Genomic DNA, 20,000 nt, shown 5'->3' with positions numbered 1-20,000 from the left:
CTAGCTGTGATGTAGCTTTCAAGTCTTTTATGCAGACACAGTCACCATGGAAACGAAACAGAACAATCCGAAACGTCAACATTTACCTCAGATGTGTTGTTAAATTACTAAAAATAATCTTCCGTATGCCTAAAATTACTCTATTTACAATTAGCATCAACTTAAACATTAAACAAGCCTCTGTACTGAGAAACTGAGAAGTATAGCTACAGGTGGTGGGTAGTTGTCATGGTAACAAGGAAAGCCTTGTTGTGGCTACATTTCTAAGCTGACTATATACCAAGGTTAGCGATGTAGCTAGCTGTGAAGTAGCGGTTAAGTCTTTTACGCAGACACAGTGACCGTGGAAATGAAACAGAACAATCCGAAATGTCAACATTTACCTCAGATGTGTTGTTAAATTGCTAAAAAAAACTTCTGTATGCCTAAAATTACACTATTTACAGTTAGCATTGACGGCTAAAGAACCCTCTGTACTGAGAAATGGTAGCATGTTGTCAAGGTAACGGGGAAAGCCTTGTCATGGCTATTTATAGCTTGAGTAGTAAATCCTGTGATCTTGTGAAGGCGGCATACAGTTTTCACCTACTATTTAGTGCAGGTGTGTGCGGTTTTGGACATGGCTGTGTGTGCGCGCGCGCGCGCGCGCGCGTGTGTGTGTGTGTGTGTGTGTGTGTATGGGGCGCTTTTTGATGACATCATCATGTTGCTTCTCTAAAGTATATTTAATATAACAGCAGTTGATGGAAACACACATCACCCTGGAATAGAATTTATGACATTTATGACATTGAATGAAATCAGTGCCTGTGTGAGGTGTTCTGTGTGTGTGCGTGTGAGTGTGTGTGTGTGTGAGTGTGAGTGTGTGTGTGAGTGTGTGTGTGAGTGTGTGTGTGAGTGTGTGTGTGTGTGTTCTTCAGTATGGACGTGCCATTTGCTTCTTCACATCAGACTCAGTGTCACATCACACACACCCATGTTAATGTTTCTGTTTGTTTTTGTTTTTTTTTATGTTTGAGCCACAGTTTGTGTTAAAAGGGTTGTGTTTGTGTTAAAACCGTTTTGGTTGCTATGGAAACAGAGATCATTTTGCACTGAAACTGCACTTTAAGCATCTCATAACGCCGCGACATGGACGTGTTCATGAACATCCTCATTAACTCACTGACGCGCCTTTTTCTGTCTTCAGCCGTGTCATCTCATCTTCATTTCTTTCTAAATGAACATCTCACTCACGTCAGAGCGTTAAATTAAAATCCCACGGATTTATCGCGTACCTAAGGAATAAAAACACGACACGGTGGTGCTGTGAAGTTGATTAGTTTCCTCTAACAGCACATCCCCAAGTGTTTTATTCCTCTTACACCACAGCAACTTACCATCAGTCAAAATTTTTATTTATTAAAGAATGACACGTCATACTTTTTATCTGTTTATAGCTACATTTAATATTGGTGAAATGAGTTAGTTCCTGTTCTCGCTTACGTTATAGCAGCTATAAACATTTCTTTCTCTCTCTTGAAGTTAATAAGACAAATAAACGCAGCTTGTTGTCTTTTGTTACCGACAAACCGCAAAGAAGCGTAAACTCCTCTGTCCTGAAGCCGTCGGAAAACTTAACGTTACAGCTTTACCTCTGACTGTTACAAAGCGCTGACACTGGAGACTCCTTCCATAAACTTTACCATGGCAATGATTACACGTGTTTTTTTTTTACACGTTTATGTGGAGTGGCTGCGTGTTGTAGAAAATTAACCAACACCTTTTTTGACCAATCAGAATCCAGAATTCGACGGTGTTGTGGTGTAAATGCTTTCTTTACAATTGATAAGTTTATAAGTACAGTGTTTCTAAGTTCTGCTCCTTGTGTGTGTGTGTGTGTGTGTGTGTGTGTGTGTGTGAAAGACAATAAACAGGAAGTAGTAATACGTAAAAGCACAGCTTTATACATCATGTTTAAAAGGAAACACACAGCTATAGGGGGCGCTCTCACCAATCAGCTGCGAGGTTCTGTTTACTCGACGTTGTGTAGAAAAACGTCTAAATTATTTCTTACGTATTAATTTCAGTAATCTCATACATACGATAAAATCGTAAATCATCAAGTGTTCGTAATGTGCGTCGTGTTACTGCTCATTTAAATACAGACACACCCAAAATTAACCATATATGGTATATAGGATTTGCTTTGAAACGTAACTTTTCTAACATTTTATTAATGCGAAGCAAAAAACGCAAAAGAAACTCTTTGCTGAAGTAGAGACTTTGATTTTGATCATTTAAGTAAAGAGTTATTAAGTTTCTGTGTTTGTAATTTTTAAGAAATTTAATGAATGACAAATACGTCATAAAAATAGGCCCGTTCTCTGAAAACTCGCCCACAAATATTATACTCTGAGCATTTTATGGGATTTGAGCGTAAAGACAAACTTGTTTATATTTAACACTGATTAGCTTCATACGCAATTTAGTGTACTAGCATTCTACGTAAAGCTTACGTTACTCATGACACTCATGACTTTGTTTTTCACAGCTCCTGCAAAACAGACGTTATTTCACACATTCGTTGATGAATAAAGGCTGTGGAGCTTTCCAGGATTTCACAAGTTCATTTTGCTCTCAGAAATGTCCCACCAATCACGAGCCAGGATTTAAGGGCGTGGCAGAGTGTAGTGTATTTTATTTAACTGTTAATTAGGGACAAATTCTTATTTACAGAAAAGTGTAGGGAAGAAAATTATAACATCAAACATAGAAATGTATAAATTAAGAAGGTACATATATCAGTAAAATGTCCTTAATTTTAGAGTTTTTTTTAAATAGAGAAACAAATTCTGAAACTTTTAGGAATAAATCCAGCAGATTGATCAGACTTGATGAAGAAACCTAATGATAGTTTAGATTTAGGAATGTTTATCAAATATGGAGAGCAAGAACTTAGTGTTCTACTACACACACACACACACACACACACACACACACACACACACACACACACTGGAGGTAATACAGTTAACATTATGTGCAATTTGTAAAAAAATCAGAGTTGGGAATGTTTTTAAAACGTTTTTATTCATGAAAATAAATCACGAACTACAGTGGGCCGTATACGGACTACGAAGCCTTTAAGGCTATTTCTTACAGCTGTTAAAGTAACATTTATAGAATAATTATGAACTTTAATAAAACAATTTCAGAACTTGAACTTAAACGCTGCATTTGAGGGAATATTTCAATCCATTTTTTAATATTTAATCCATCAAGTAGCGTGATAGCTTCACTCTCATGCCTTGTCCTTGCCTCATGTGGACACAGAGGTGGTGCGATTACACACAACAAAACAAAAGCTTACGTGCTAATTTAACCTGCCAGAATTAAAGAAATCCCCTTTTCAGTGCCATGGAGAACTCAGCCAGGTGTGCCAAAACACTAAAAACGTCAATATTTAATAGAAAATAATCACAGTGTGCTGCCAATATAAAAACAAACAGGCTACATGCCTAACTGTCAGACTAAGAAACAGTCTGCTTTGATGACGGGCTTCTGTTTTCTTTTTCTTTCATTTGGCTAGCTGAAGTTTTCACGCTGAAGTAGATTACTGGTGCGTGGTGACATTCTGAAAAGCCGTGCATGGATTAAGGAGACTGGAATCAGGATCATCACACGCTGTCGTCTCTACTGTGACGCGAGCCGGAGCGCTGAGAGTCCATTTCTGATTTCGTTGTTGTTCGTATGATCACGTTGCAGCGTTTTACTTAGCTATATTTTTAAAAATATATTTGTTTTAGATGTTTTACGTGGTCTATTGGTGAAACATCGCACCCATGATATGAGGACAAGTGTGTAGGGAGTAGTGATGTGTGTGTGTGTGTGTGTGTGTGTGTGTGTGAAGTGCTAAAGGAGCAGAAGTGACAGAACCACTGAACACTTTTACCGTGTTAACATCCACATTCACGTCGTTTCTCATTTCCCCCTCACGTGAAGAACACGGCTTAAGTTTCACCACGTTCTTCTGCTCATGAGACACCAGCAAGCTTTAATCAGGAACTCTCATCAGGAACTCTCATCAGGAACTCTAATCAGGAACTCTCATCAGGAACTCTCATCAGGAAGAGAGTGTAAAATGTCTCCCTCAGTGACCCGACTCAGCTCAGCTCAGGGTGTGAACTGTGTTTTGTGTCACGTCTTTAACAGGAGCTCCTCTGAAAGCTCCTCTGAAAGAGCTCCTCCTGAACACAGTGAGATGTTTAGCTAGCTGGGTTCTGGAGCGTGAGAACTGACTCGTGTCTGATCTCTAATCGTGATTAGACCTCTATTACATTTCAACGTTTACTATTATATCAGAATGTTATTATAATTATCCGTAAAAAAAAATCACAATCTTCATCTGTTTCCTTCACGAACTTCAAAATATTGGCCATGATGAGTGAAAACAGTCACAAGACCAAAATAGAACTTCTGATTGGTCTGACACTGTGTGTAAACCCTAAAGAACCCTTAAAGGTTTTATGCAGCAAAGTGTTTTCTCTCAGACAGGGAACTAAGCAGAACCCTTTAACTATCCAGAGAACCATTCTGGATCCTTCTGGACTGTGAACTGTATGTATATATATATGTAGTACACTCTTAAATATTCTGAACCTTTAAAGGTTCTTCAGTTGCTCCTCTGAGGGAACCCTTAAAGCTCCTATGTTAAACCTTACAATGAAGTCTTTTCACAGAAAGTGCTGCAAGTAGAACCATATTTCTGAAACTAAGAATCCTTAAAGAACCACTGAAGAACCCTATTTTTTGAAGACTGTAACAGGGTAGGTGTTATTAACAGGGTAGGTCCAAATTATTCTTCATTAATTTTTTCTTAAGTCCTAGAACCTCTCTGAACTGTCTCGGTGCTTAAACGGTTCCGTGAATAATGAAAGGTTCTTAGCTTCTTAAAAGGAACGCTCTCAGAAAAACACTCAGCTGTAATGAGTAAGGGTTCTTCATTTTCTGAAACAGGTTCTATTTGGAACCTTCATTTGTAGGTAAACGGTTAGAGGGTTCTGTATTATTTAAGGGTTCTTTGGATAGTTCATTGGATAGCTCTTTCTGAGAGTTCCTCAACTGCGCTGTTGTAGGGTTCTATGTAGAAGCTTTTACCTGTTCTATGTAGAACGCAATAAGAGAACAGTCACAGGTTCTTGGTTCCTGTAAAGAGGATTCTGTCTGAAAAGTCTTAACTGCTCTTTTTATAGGGTTCTACATAGAACCAGGGGGCCAAACAAAGAACCGTTATGGGTTCTAGATCAATTTATCAGCACCATTTAGACAGTAAACAGATTTTATTCTGTTTAAACTGAAGATGAAGAAGAATTTAATTTTTTAATGATTTATAATTTTTTTTTAAAATGTTCCTAATGTTGCCTGATAAAGTGAGCGGTGTATCACGAGCATGAGAGTCACTGCCTCGTGAAAAGACCGTAATTATTTAATCAAACATTAAATTAAAATAAACTTAATCAAACATTATTATTTAATGTCTCTGCGTGAGAACCGATATGAAACTCCATTCCTGAGCCATCATGCAGCTTCGTGTCCACAGTCTGAACGTTCCTGATGCTAGAACCCACTTTATTCTGGTTAACGAGTGACTGATGTTAAGGGTCTGATAATAAACACACACACACACACACACACACACACACACACGTTCTAGCTGATAGAGTGTGCAGCGTAAGCATCAGCGTTCTGTGTGATTAGAGCTGATTTATCATCAGATCCTTTAGACCACACGTCATTAAACTGAGCTGTTTATGTTTTAACAGTTGCTGAGCGAATGTGGACTGTGTCTATGGTTAGTAAGTGGACTTTCGGATATTTTATCACTTCTTTTATTCATTTCTTTCTCCCTCATGTCATCATTCAGATGAAATCCTGACTCTTTCCCCTGTTACGAATGTTAACTTCAGTATTTTGAAGCTTGTCTCTAAATGACAGTAAAAATGTTTAAAATGTTGTAAATGTTACAATCTGTAAGAAACGTTTGTTCATATTCCTGTGTGTATATTATAACTCCTGGACCAAAGTACTGATTTTTTTTTTTTCTTGGGATATTATAAATCATGTAAAGGAGAACTTTACAGATATTATAAGGAAATAAATAATATACTCTTAATAATATTGACAGTAATCCTAATAAAATGAGCTTTTTTCTGTATTAAAGCCACGAGCAGAGCTTTATTGCAGCACAGAGCACTGATTCAGTTCTTATTCTTGTTTTATTTTTATTTTATTTCCCCATTACACTAATTATTATCTTTAAAATGGAACCATTTATAATTCTAGCGTAAAAATACGGGGCTCTAGTGTAACCACTTCGAAACCTAAAACTAAAAACCGTGAACAATGTTTAGAATATTTCATCTGGGAAGATCCTGAGTCACTGAATCACTGAAATTGATTCATTTTGATTCTTTTGAATCCGAAATGAATCAGTTAAAAAATCCTTTTGGAATGTGTTTATACTCCAATTTAGACGTTTATACGTTTAAATGTGAGATTTAGTCACACTTAGAACCCTACTAAACTTCTAAACGTTCTCTTTCAGATCTTTATTCAAAATATCTACACTCATAGAAAATAAATAAATAAATAAAGTAGCTGAAGGGTTTTGCAGTCCCGCCCTCTGAGGAAACTCTTACAGCTGTTACATAAAGCTCTACAAAGCTAGAACTGTTAGCTATCTAAAGAACCCCTTTTTGAAGAACTCATTTTTAAAGAACATTTTAAATATATAGATAAACTGGCTTGGTACTGATCCACTGTAAGGCGTCTTTAAGGGTTCACTGGATAACGAAGGATTCTTAACTTCCAAAAATGTTTTTACCTGGATCGCTAACATCTTAAAAGGTTCTTTGTTATGTTTCTCTGAGGAACCTGTGAAGGTTTTATGTAGAGCTCTACAACCGAAACATTTCCTGTCAGAAAGCATCACAGGTAGAACCCTGTTTTGTAAGCTAAGAGCCTTTAATTATCCAAAGAACCCTTGAAGAACCCTGTTTTCTAAGATTGTAAGTAAGCTGGGTAAGGGTGCGGTACAAACTCTTCTTAATACCTAGATTGAACATTAACTCGTCTTGGTGCTTGGTACACAAAAAAAGGTTCTTCAAGGGTTCTTTAAGGGTTCTTTGGATAATTAAGGGAGCGTAGCCTCCTGAAACTACTTTACTTTATCCTTATTGTGATGGAGAAACAGAACCTGTAGGGTTCTACATAGAATATTCAAGAGTTTCCCCAGAGGGACACCTGAAGAACCAATAAAGGTTCTAAATTTTCTAAGCGTTCTTTAGTTTGTCCCTCTGTCAGAACCTGCGAAGATTTTATGCAGAGAAGCTTCTTCTCTGAAAAGGGGCTCTCGTTGGAAGCTAGAACTGTAGTCATAGAACCATTTCAGATTTAGTTCTTGGTACTCTGTTAGGGAGGAAAAGGGTTCCTCCGGGGTTCATCAAGATTTCATTGGATAATTAAGGGTTCTTAACCTCTCAAAAGGTTAGGATTAGGTAGGTTCTACAGAGAACCTTTCAGGGTTCCCCTCAGATAGAGATCCAAAGAATCCTTCAGGGATGTAAATTTTCTGAGCGTGTATACTCTAACATCCTAAAAGGTTCTTTGGTTTGTTTCTCTGTAGGACTGGGTTCTATGTAGAAATGGTTTTAAGGAAGCTAGAACCCTTAATCATGGAACCTTTTTTCGTATAGTTTAATTTATAACCATAGAACGTTGTTATGAACTGTTCAGGCTCCTGTTTAAAGCGTTTCGTTTCTCTGCCGAGTTTCTGATCAGGTTTATGAGTTGAAGGTGTTCCACTAGAGTCCTGTAGAACCACCTGAGTGTTATTGTGTTTCCTGCTTTAGAACACACCTGATTTCAGTTCTTCAGCAGAACATGGGTGTGTGTGTGTGTGTGTGTGTGTGTGTGTTTGTGTGTGTGTGTGTGTGTGTGTGTTTGTGTGTGTTAGAACTGAAAGAGCTGAATTAAGAACCACAACTATAACACACTCCACCACTCCCACACACACCATGTTCTCCTGATGAACGCTGCGTTAACGAGCAGGTGTGTGTGTGTGTGTGTGTGTGTGTGTGTGTATGTAGCAGGAAATACATCAACACACAGAACCGGAGAAATAAAGGTTCCACACACAGTTTAGGAATTTTATAAATGTACAGAGTGAAGATGGGAAAGAAACCGGACTCACTGAGTTTCTTTTCTCCAAAGTGCACCGTGGATGAGTTGAGGGGTCGCAGGTATGAACACACTCACACACTCACACACACACACACACACACACACACATGCATGGAACCCGTGTGCTGATCAAGCATTCGGTTCTGAGTGGAAACCAACCAACAGATGCATTCAGTCCAAAGCGAGTGGCGTGTGTTTAACATTTTGCTTTTTATCCTGAAAGCAAAGTCACTCTTTGGTTCTAGTGACTGCATCGGAAACCTCACTCCTGGATTTGAATTGCTAAATGCTAGTCTTGCTAAATGCTAATCTTGCTAAATGCTAGTCTTGCTAAATGCTAAACGACTCTAGCATTTGGTGCTTCCACTTGATGGTTTGGTTTGCTGTACTTTGCACTTCCTGCATGGGTTTTTGTTTCATAGCTTACTGTATTTTCCGGATTCTAAGATTTCCGTCAAATTAAATTGAAATTAAATTTTTCAACAAATTTCGAGTTGCAGATAACAAAAACTAGCAAAAATGTGTTTCAGACTTTTCTCTGAAGTGAAACAGAAACAGAATTCCACTCTGTGTACGTTGCATTCATTCGTTTCTCATTCTGAAATGAAAAACAAGCAAACATTTTTACTTTATTTTTATTTTTCTTAGCACGCACTAAAACAAGAAATTAAATTTTTTCCTAAAATTATTTCTAAAAAAAATAAAACATTGATTTATGTTTGATTATTTCTACGCGTTTCACCACACAAAGTCTAGAAATGAAATATTCATGAATCCAAATCCACTTTAGAGCCAAAAACTCTTTTTGAACATCTGGTTTGCATGTAATTTTTTATTTCGAAATGAAAAGTGAATAAATGCAACGTACACGAATCATTACTGATTATTATTATTATTATTAGACCCAATTCTATACAAGTGTAATCTTAAATATTTTTAAAAATACTCTGAATAAAATGAATCAGAAAATGAAAGCATATGAAAGCTAGATGGCACACTGTGATTACGAAGCGATTCTGGTTTTGAATTTTAGCTCAATGAAAGACTTATTTTCCGGAAAACGCAGTAACAGCATGATGATCAGCTCTGATCGCGAAACTCGCTGAAACTTCCCGAGAGCATGTGTGAGAGGAAATGCCTGCTAAACAACATGTGCTGGGAATTGTGCTTTTGTGAATCTTTGATGCCTTTAAAATGTCGTGGAAAAGAAAGTGGGGACGATTTTGCAGACGTGAAAAAAAGCATCAGCTGAATTTGAAATAAAAATAGACATTTGTGGTGCTTTTTGAGAATCAAACCCCAACAACAAAACAACACCTGGGACTCTGTCGATGTTCACACCTGAATAATTGTGTGACGTGGAGTTACTGTTTTCACCCTGAAGCTGATTAATTTCCTAAAACAGCACATCCCGAAGTGTTTTATTCCTCTTATACCACAGCAGTTTACCAACGATTACATGTTTTATTTATTTTATTTTAAAAAACTCATACTATTTACACATTTATAGCTACATTTAATGTCGAAGAAACGAGTTAGTTCCTGTTGTCGCTTACTTTATAGCAGCTATAAACACTCGTTCCCTCATCAGCTTCTCTTTACTCTCTTTCTTGAAGTTAATACGACAAAAAAAACCGCAGATTGCCGTCTTTTGTTAGCGAAAAACCCCCAAAAAACACGTAAACTCTTCTGTCCTGAAGACGTCAGAAAACTTATAGTTACAGCTTTACCTCTGACTGTTACAAAGCACTGACACTGGAGACTCCTTCCATTATTGTTAAATAATAAACATCTCCTTTACTTTACGAAAACTTCACCATATCAACGATTACGAACTTTTTTAATCTGATTATTATTAACGGAGCATCTGCTGTACACGTCCCTGTGAATGAGCTGTTACTATAGAAACGATAATGTATTAGAACGAGCGCATTAATAAAAACTAATCAACACTTTCTGACCAATCAGAATCCAGAATTCATCAGCGCTGTGGTATAGTGGTTTTATAAAACTATCACCAGATATTGTGTTAAATATCGCGTATAAAGTGGAACACGAGACACTGATACACAGACTGATCACTTTTGATTGACAGATGAAGCAGAGAAACGTTCCTGCCAATCAAACTCACATAATCGTACTCACTCATAAAAACGCTGTGTTCATTCAGGACCAGTCCAACGCTGCTCTCATTCCTCCAATCAAAGGCAAGAGGAAGTGAAGTGAGGACCAATCACATCGCAGGAACCCTTTGGAGTTACAGATTGTGCTGCTTTGAGTGTGAGATCACTCAGTCATAACTCGCAATAATGAAACATCATCGTTTCCATTTAGCTACGAGAGTTATTAATTAGTCATGCACCGATTCTCAGGTTTTATTTTTAACGCTAAACTGACACGGACGTCCTGTCAGTCACCAAAACGTCTCGTTTCGTTATCATAACGCAAACGCAGAAAAATTCTCAGGCTTTCATTGACCGTATGTTCAGACGCTAACCTGACAAAGAGCTGTGTAATTGTAAAAAAGGGGCGTGGCTAATTAAATTGCAGGGTGTTTTTGACCATCTTAACAGACAGTAACCAAACAAAGTGTGGTGTAATTGGAAAAAGGGGCGTGGTCAATAAATTCTTAAGATTTTCTTGAATGTATGTGGAGACAGTAGTTATAAAGTGCAACGTAATTATAAAAAGGGGCGTGGTTAATTACATTCTTTGTGTTTTCTTGACCATGATGAAGCGTGTAACCTGACAGAGCAGTGTAATTGTAAAAAAAAGGGGCGTGGTCAATAAATTCTTAGAATTTTCTTGACAATCATAAAGAGCGTAACTTTTTGAAGAGCAATGTGATTGTAAAAAGGGGCGTGGCTAATTAAATTCTTTGTGTTTTCTTGAAGCATGTACCCTGACAAAGAGCTGTGTAATTGTAAAAAGGGGCGTGGCTAATTAAAATGCAGGGTTTGCTTGACCAAAGTGAAGCGTGTAACCTGACAAAGTGTGGTGTAATTAAGGGGCGTGGCTAATTAAATTCTTCGTGTTTTCTTGACCATTGTGAAGCCTGACAAAGTGTGGTGTAATTGAAAAAAGGGGCGTGGTCAATAAATTCTTAGGATTTTCTTGACAATCATAAAGAGCATAACTTAGTGAAGAGCAATGTGATTGTAAAAAAGGGGCGTGGCTAATACATTCTCAGGCTTTTATTGACCGTACGTGCAGACAGTAACCCGATACAGTGCGACGTAAGTGTAAAAAAGGGGCGTGGCTAATTAAATTCTTTGTGTTTTCTTGATCATCGTGAAGTGTATAGCATGACAAAGAGTGGTGTAACTGGAAAAAGGGGCATGGTCAATAAATTATTGGGATTTTCTTGACAATCATAAAGAGCGCAACTTGGTGAAGATCAATGTGATTGTAAAAAAGGGGCGTGGCTAATAAATTCTCAGACTTTTATTGACCGTATGTGCAGACAGTAACCCGATACAGTGCGAGGTAAGTGTAAAAAGGGGCGTGGCTAATTAATTGCAGGGTTTTCTTGACCATCTTCGCAGACAGTAACCTGCGAAGGAAAAAGGGGGCGTGGCTAATCGTTTCAGTGAGCCTGTGTCCACTGGAGCCTCCTGTTCTTGTTCTGCCCCAAGGTTCGACGTGTTGTTCATTCTGAGATGTTTTTCTGTTCACCACGGTTGTAAAGAGTGATTATTTGAGTTAACGTAGCCTTGATTCTTGGGGTTTTCTTAGCCATTGGTGCCGACGTGATGTAATGGTAAAAAGGGGCGTGGCCAGGCGAGATCCTGTATGTGGAAGTGGCGTGACATAATGTAAATATTTATGCAAGAAATGAAACAGAATTTTTACGACTGTGTTTGAAGGGAAAATTTCAGATCTCAATATCAGCCAATATTTTAAAACGTCTCACTTCCTGTCGCGCGGCTCCGCCCACCTCCGTCAATTATCTGATAAAAAATGAATACTGGTTTAATACTGACACTCGGTGCGTGGCTAATTATTAACGTTAAACTTCATTCAGTGCTACGTGTTAAAGATGAATGTGTGTATAAAGTGTAAATAAGAGGCAGAGTGCTCATTAGCATCGAGCGCTTCAGGCTTCGCTAGCATATTTATTTATTTCAGACGTAAAAGACACATTCTCAAAATGTTAGCATGTGAATTATTTTTCTGAAACTCGCCGATCTGCAAATGTGGAGAACACGTGATGCCTTAAATCCAATAAATACAAACAAAAAAAAAAACAATTCTTAGAAAGCAAATTTGCTAAATATCGATGTTGCCTTAGCTCTGTGATTTAAACGACTTTACACATTTATCTTTAACTTTATTAACATTTTTAAATTAACTACCAAAAGCATAGGCTGCTAGCTAGTTGGCTAACATTTAGCTAGATGGAAATGTACCTAGTGTTACTCTTGCTAGCTAACAAAACAATACTAGCGCCAGTGAACTTGTGTTTGTGTTTGAAGTTTTAAAATGATTAATTGTTTTATTTAATGAGTTATTTTCTGTTTACAGTTACATGTATTAGCTACACTAGTTTAGCTAACTGGATGTTAGCAATGTGCTAATTTCTTATTCGGTAAAATACAGGAATAATTCAAGTTTACATTTAAGTATAAAAACTGATCTACCGGCTATGAGCTAGCTAGCTAATGTTAGCTACATGGATAAATGGCTACGCTTGGTAGCTAAGAGCAAGATAACCTTATGAACGTTTTTTTTTCTTAAAATATATATATATATATATATATATATATATATATATATATATATATATATATATATATATATATATATTTAATTCTGAATAATAAAACATTTCCTCCTGATGATGATGCTATTATCAAAGAACAGGTTTAACATCTTAAATTTGAGAACATTGTCATCGCTTTATTTAATAATTAAAACGTTATTCACTGTCGTTTATTCAGAGTCAGGTGTAATAATAACCTGGGAGAATTCTGAATTATTTTATAAACTTATGTTAACAACCTTTCGAAAATAAAACTACCTATCCGCTAGCTAGCTAAAGTTACCTAGATGCAAACAGTGCTAGTTAACAGCGTAACACGTTTCATTAACGCTTTTCTGAATATTCCGTTTAGAATAATAGATACAGCCATGAATTTGTGTTAAAACAACAATATCGAGTAACTTTACAGTAACAAGTTTTACTAGAGTTTGTTTTTTTTTTCCAATAAAATCCATCGTTGTTTATTATGTTCATCCAGAGATAAGCTTTAGCTAGCAGTTAAGCTAACTGCATATTGTTCGCGATGTGCTAAGTATATCTAATTTATTTTATAAACAACTACTGCTAGCTAATATTAGCAGGATGAAAACATGGCTAATCTTGCTAGCTAACAGTGTAATGCATCCTATTAACACTTTTTACTTAAAATATTTAGCACTGTGATGACACAACTCTGGAATTCTAACGTTTTAAACATATTTTTAAATAAATCTTCGCTACTATGTTCATCCGTAGATTTAGCTACATCTGATTTAGCTAATCGGACCTGAACATGAGCTGAACTGAATATTAGGATGTTTATATTGCTAACTGACTAACACTCGCTGTTAATCTAAATGTAAAAAAAAGAAACTAAAAAAAATATAATAATAATAATAATAATAAGGTAAATAAACGTGAAGCCACATGTTGCGAAGTGGGTGCGAGAACGTCCTGGTTTGGTCTCTTCAGTTTGGCTTGAAGATAAAACGAGCTCGAGTGTGGAACATCTGTCATCATCTGAGATCATCTCACCTGCATGATCGCTAGTGTGAGGAATAAATAATAACAAGAGCTTCTTAAGCTTATAAATAAGTGGGCGGGGCTAGCTAATACAAACTTGCTAACTGGTGCCACAGCGTATTTATAAAAAAGAACTTTTGAGAAACTTTTTTTTGCACTAATCGTCTCTCCGTTTATATTTTTATTTCATTCATTTTGGAGATAAAATCTCATTGGTTTTGAGCGAAGGCCACGCCCACTTCAGGTTATATTTGGAGTGTTTTAAGATGCATACTCCCATCACACACCTTAGCAGGTTCTTCAGTTTGTCCTGCCTTTAAAGCTAGAACCCTAGAGCAGGTCTTTTCTCTTTCATGTTTCTCCAGTGAGAAGAGTTAAACATGTAAAGAACCCTTGAGGAACCTTCGTTTTTAAGAGTTTTTTTCCACTGATACTGAGCTGAAGTCCTTCTGTCCAGTTGGTTCTCTGGTTCCACCCAGTCAGACTTGGTTCTAGAGTTCAGAAACTGGGTCCTTGCCAAACTGTACAGACCAAACAGACGATTAAACTCACGACAGCGAGAAGTGGCGGCCATGAACACGACGATCTAGCCTTATTTAGCTCTTCTACTCTTAATTAACTACCAAAAATGACTAGCATGCTAATTAAAATGATTTAGTTAGATGCTAACCGATGAGAGATTTTGGTACTAGCGTAATTTCATGCAGATTTAAGAGAATATCTTCTAAATATTAAAAGTCAGTGAGGTTCCTCTGAAGGTTCCTCTCCTGGTTCTCCTGCTAATCACTCCCAGCTGATTGCTTCCTGAACATTAGCTTCACCAACATGTAATACTAGCTAGCTGTAAGATAAATCTAGCTCATATTACAAAGATGTTAGCTCTTGTTTTTATTATTTTACTGTGATCACGTTATTTTTTTTTTACGTGACTTTTACATCTTGTGTGCAAATTATAGAAACGTTTCTGTGTTTAAGGATTTATTTTCCAGCCTCACATGCCATTATAGTGAATATTTTCTGTACAGGTGGGATGTAAATGTCATGTACATGATTTTATTTTGTATTTTCAACAACAATAAAGTCGGCTGTTATTACGCGTGTTTGTGTTTTTATTCGTGATGAAAATCTTCTGTGTTTCCTGAAGATCCTGAAGATCCTGAAGATACGGTAATGTAACACATCCACACGCTGCTTTACAAACTAACAAAAACACAGCAACAAGATCAAATAAAGTTAAAGACAAGTATTGATTAATTATCTAATTATATAATTAACCAATTAACTAATTATTTATGTAATTAATTAATTGGCTGATTGGTTGATTGATTGATTAATGAACCGATACGAGAAACTATTTATTCACAGGCAAAGTATTAAATTACGTGAGAGTTTCTTCTGTTTCAGGGCCACAGAACAAAACAAAAATTAAAATTTAAAATGTCTTTTAAATCAGAAAACATTACATTTTTCTCTCAATGACTAAATCTTTTTATTTAAAGCTGTCAATGGTTAAAAATTAAATTATTTTGTGGAAATTAATTGGAGTGTAGAGAAGGTTAAAGTGTGAAAATGATCATCAACAGAAAAAAGTGAAAAAGACGCTAGTTTGTTATTTAAGTAATAATATGTTTTTCCTTATAATGGGTAAGATTATTTATTTGTTTGTTTGTTTGTTTGTTTGTTTGTTTAAGGAAAGGTTTCTACATCAGTAATCCGCTATAAAGAGCAGTAAACAGTAATAAGATAAAGAAAGTGGTATTCGGTGTGACAGCGAGTCTCAGGAGCAGAGTGCAGTGTTACTGAGCAGCTGAAACTCAGACACACTTCATTCTGGATCTTTATCTGAAAAGTGGCCTGTTATGTAACAGAATGTTTTACTGACGCAGTAATGCAAAAGACATCAAATAAAAAACTAAGATTATTATTTATACCTTTATTTAGCTGTTTGTGTATTTAGTTATTTGTTACTATTATTTGCAGCACTAGTATTAGTAGTATGAGTAGTATTAGTAACTGTAGTAGTATTAGTAGCACTAGTAGTAGTGTGAGTAGTATTAGTAATTTTTGTAATAGTAGCACTAGTAGTAGTAGTAGTATGAGTAGTATTAGTAGTATGAGTAGTATTAGTAATTTTGGTAGTATTAGTAGCACTAGTAGTAATAGTATGAGTAGTATTAGTAACTGTAGTAGTATGAGTAGCACTAGTAGTAGTAGTATGAGTAGTCTTAGTAATTGTAGCAGTATTAGTAGCAGTATCAGTAGTAGTATGAGTAGTATTAGTAATTTTCGTAGTATTAGTAATTGTAGTAGTATTAGTAGCAGCATTAGTAGTGTGAGTAGTATTAGTAATTTTGGTAGTATTAGTAGCACTAGTAGTAGTAGTATGAGTAGTATTAGTATTAGTAGTAGTATTAGTAATTTTGGTAGTATTAGTAGCACTAGTAGTAATAGTATGAGTAGTATTAGTAACTGTAGTAGTATGAGTAGCAGTATTAGTAGTAGTATGAGTAGTATTAGTAACTGTAGTAGTATGAGTAGCAGTATTAGTAGTAGTATGAGTAGTATTAGTATTAGTAGTAGTATTAGTAATTTTTGTAGTATTAGTAGCACTAGTAGTAGTAGTATGAGAAGTATTAGTAATTGTAGTAGTATGAGTAGCAGTATTAGTAGTAGTATGAGTAGTATTAGTAATTTTCGTAGTACTAGTAACTGTAGTAGTATGAGTAGTCTTAGTAATTGTAGTAGTATTAGTAGCAGTATTAGTAGTAGTATGAGTAGTATTAGTAATTTTCGTAGTATTAGTAACTGTAGTAGTATGAGTAGTATTAGTAATTGTAGTAGTATTAGTAGCAGTATTAGTAGTGTGAGTAGTATTAGTAATTTTGGTAGTATTAATAGCACTAGTAGTAGTAGTATGAGAAGTATTAGTAATTGTAGTAGTATTAGTAGCACTAGTAGTAGTAGTATGAGTAGTATTAGTAATTTTGGTAGTAGTAGCACTACTACTAGTAGTATGAGTAGTATTAGTAATTGTAGTAGTATTAATAGCAGTATTAGTAGTAGTATGAGTAGTATTAGTAGCACTAGTAGTAGTAGTATGAGTAGTATTAGTAACTAGTAGTATGAGTAGTATTAGTAATTGTAGTAGTATTAGTAATTGTAGTAGTATTAATAGCTGTATTAGTAGCACTAGTAGTAATAGTATGAGTAGTATTAGTAATTTTCGTAGTATTAGTAATAGTAGTAGTATGAGTAGCACTAGTAGTAGTAGTATGAGTAGTATTAGTAATGATGAATACTAATACTAATACTAATACCACCCAGCACCCCTTCCCCAGGACCTGCACCAGTCACCTGTGCAGCATTATCCCGTGCTCTACCTCATACAGCATTGGACTGTAAATTACCTCTTCTGACAGTTTACTTTGTCACTTTAACAGTCTGATAAGCTCTTTGCACCACTCACTTTACATTTGCACTGTTTGCACTCTATCTGTTGTGCCTTGTAGATCTACATTTATACTCTATTTATATTTATCCATTTGTATTTCCATTTGTATTTTTACATCCTTTTTTTGTGTGTGTTTTCTGTATGCACCTAGGGTCTGAGAGTAACATAATTTCAATTCTCTGTATGTGCTGAACATGTGGCAGAATTGACAATAAAGCAGACTTTGACTTTAATATAACATCAGACAGTAAATAAGACTATAAAGTGAGTATATAGTATAAGAGTATGTATGTATGTACAGCAGGTATACAGTATAAAGTATAAAGTTTATACAGCAGGTGAGTAAGTGATAATATTGCACAGTGAACATTCAGAACATTGTGAATAAGTGAGCAGTGATAGAACTGCACATTAACCTCTACACTGGTGTAAACAGTTCAGTAAAGACACACAGAAGTACAGACTGAAATGGAATAAGTGACTGTAGTTGAGGAAGTGAGCAGAGACAGTAACTGCACATTTACATTCTTTGTACATAGACACACCCATAGATCTTAGACGTGTCTGAGGAACAACCAGCGAGTTTGACTGAGAGGAGCGCAGTCTACGATTAGGAGTGTACGGATGTAACAGCTCTGTAAGGTAATGTGGTGCCAGGCCATGCAATGCTTTAAAAGTAAGCATCATAATTTTAAAATCAACTCTAAACCTGACCGGGAGCCAATGCAAGGATTCTAACACTGGAGTAATATGACTGCCAATCCTAGTCCCAGTTCAAATCCTGGCAGCTGAATTTTGCACATATTGCAACTTATTGAGTGTAGATTTAGAAACTCCGGCTAAAACAGCGTTACAATAGTCTAACCGTGAGACAACAATTTATCAGCATTTCCGCGACTGTAAAATTTAACACAGGACGCAATCTTGCGATATTTCTGAGGTGCAAAAAAGAGATTTTAACAGTACTCTGGACAAAAGAATGAAAAGACAGATTTGCATCAAAAATAACTCCAAGGTTCCTCACTCGACTCTGGATTTCCAAAACAGAGCCATCAAGAGTCAGGGACAGAGAACCAACTTTAGAAATTTGATGACGGGAACCAATGTGCATAACTTCAGTTTTATAAACACAAGAAATTATTCCTCATCCATGTTTTAATCTCAGTAATGCAGACAGAAAATTAAGCAATGTCAAGGCGCTCATGAGGTTTTGAAGGTATATAAATCTGTGTATCGTCGGCATAAAAATGATAATGAAGGCCGAGCGATCTCAAAAGGTGGCCTAAAGGTGACAAATAAATGTTGAAAAGTAAAGGGCCTAAAACCGACCCCTGAGGAACACCAGTGGAGACAGAGCTAATCTCAGACCTATAACCACCCATAGAAACAAACCTCAACCACTTCAAGGCAGTCCCAGACACACCAAACACTTTCAAGACGAGTAAGTAATAGACTGCGATCAACAGTATCAAAAGCGGCTCTTAGATCAAGAAGAATAAGAATAGATGCTGCACCAGAGTCAGAAACCATCAACGAATCATTGGTGACTTTGGCCAAAGCCGTCTCAGTACTGTGAAATTTACGAAAACCCGACTGAAGAGGTTCAAAAAGATTATTAACTGTGAGATGATTAAATGAGGAGCAACAATACGCTCAAGTAATTTTGCCAAAAAAGGGAGATTTGAAATAGGATGAAAGTTGTGAAATGCAATACACTGAGTGTTGTTTTTCATTAGTGACGCACTGAAAAGCAAAACCTTTACTGCACTGCTCTTATGTTGCTTTATCTCTTCAGTGAAAAATGATCAGCAGAGGATTGCTTTTTTTTGTTTTTTAAAGAAATAAACACTGAATGTGTGTCAGAAGTGATTATTATCCACCAATCCACACACCGCTGCTGCTTTATATTCCATCGTGTGATTCAGTTTAATACGTGAAATACAATAAACACAATACACTATTATTACTTTTCACTAATGACACACAGAAAACGTTCCACACTGAAAAGCAAAACCTTCACTGCATTGTTCTAATCTCTCTTTATCTTTATCTCTCAGTGGAAAGTCAGAAGTGAATATAATTCCTTGTTCTATTGCATTTTTACACTCATCACTACACTGCAATCGTGCCACACTGAAAAGCAATCACCGTCCAATCACAGCTGCTCTTGGGGGCGTGGCTGTAATCGGAGAAAGGCGTGAAAGCCTGAAAGCATCGCTGTCCATATAAAGGAAGACTTTATAATATATAGTGGCTCATTTTTTTAAAAATCCACCTAAAATTGAGTAAAATTGTGATGCTTTTTGTTTGTTAAATCCAGAATTTAGTTTATTTTGTTAAAGTTTATTGGCATGGATTTGGACTTTCTACTGCAGCACAGGTTTCTGTGTTATTGTTCTCGCAGTGTACAGGTCACATGACACGTACAGGTGACTGGAAATCAATAAAACCTTTTTAAAAAATCACATATCAGAGTGACCTTCTGTTAGAATGTCAGGTTTAGATGCTCACATCGTTACTTTATATAATATTAGAGATAGAGTTATTAGAGCGGTTTCTATG

General features: G+C 36.2%; 1 protein-coding gene across 10 annotated transcripts in view; it reads left to right on the top strand.

Annotated features, from left to right (window-relative positions):
• Positions 1 to 12,970, top strand: part of LOC113524874 (calcium-activated potassium channel subunit alpha-1) — a 102,734-nt gene extending 89,764 nt beyond the window's left edge. For 4 of the 10 annotated variants that reach the window (XM_053238839.1, XM_053238838.1, XM_053238837.1 and 1 more), the window contains 2 exons: positions 8,254 to 8,282; positions 10,394 to 12,967. In XM_053238839.1, coding sequence (XP_053094814.1) covers positions 8,254 to 8,272 — 19 coding nt within the window. In that variant the 3' untranslated portion in view covers positions 8,273 to 8,282; positions 10,394 to 12,967. Of the gene's footprint in view, positions 8,225 to 8,253; positions 8,283 to 10,318 lie in introns of those variants that run through there. The other 6 variants (XR_008303063.1, XR_008303064.1, XR_008303065.1 and 3 more) reach the window with 6 other exon arrangements.
• The last annotated feature ends 7,030 nt before the right edge of the window (positions 12,971 to 20,000 follow it).

The sequence above is a fragment of the Pangasianodon hypophthalmus genome, chromosome 12 (assembly GCF_027358585.1).
Source record: "Pangasianodon hypophthalmus isolate fPanHyp1 chromosome 12, fPanHyp1.pri, whole genome shotgun sequence".
NCBI lineage: Eukaryota > Metazoa > Chordata > Actinopteri > Siluriformes > Pangasiidae > Pangasianodon > Pangasianodon hypophthalmus.
This window is presented reverse-complemented; position numbering and strand designations above follow the sequence as displayed.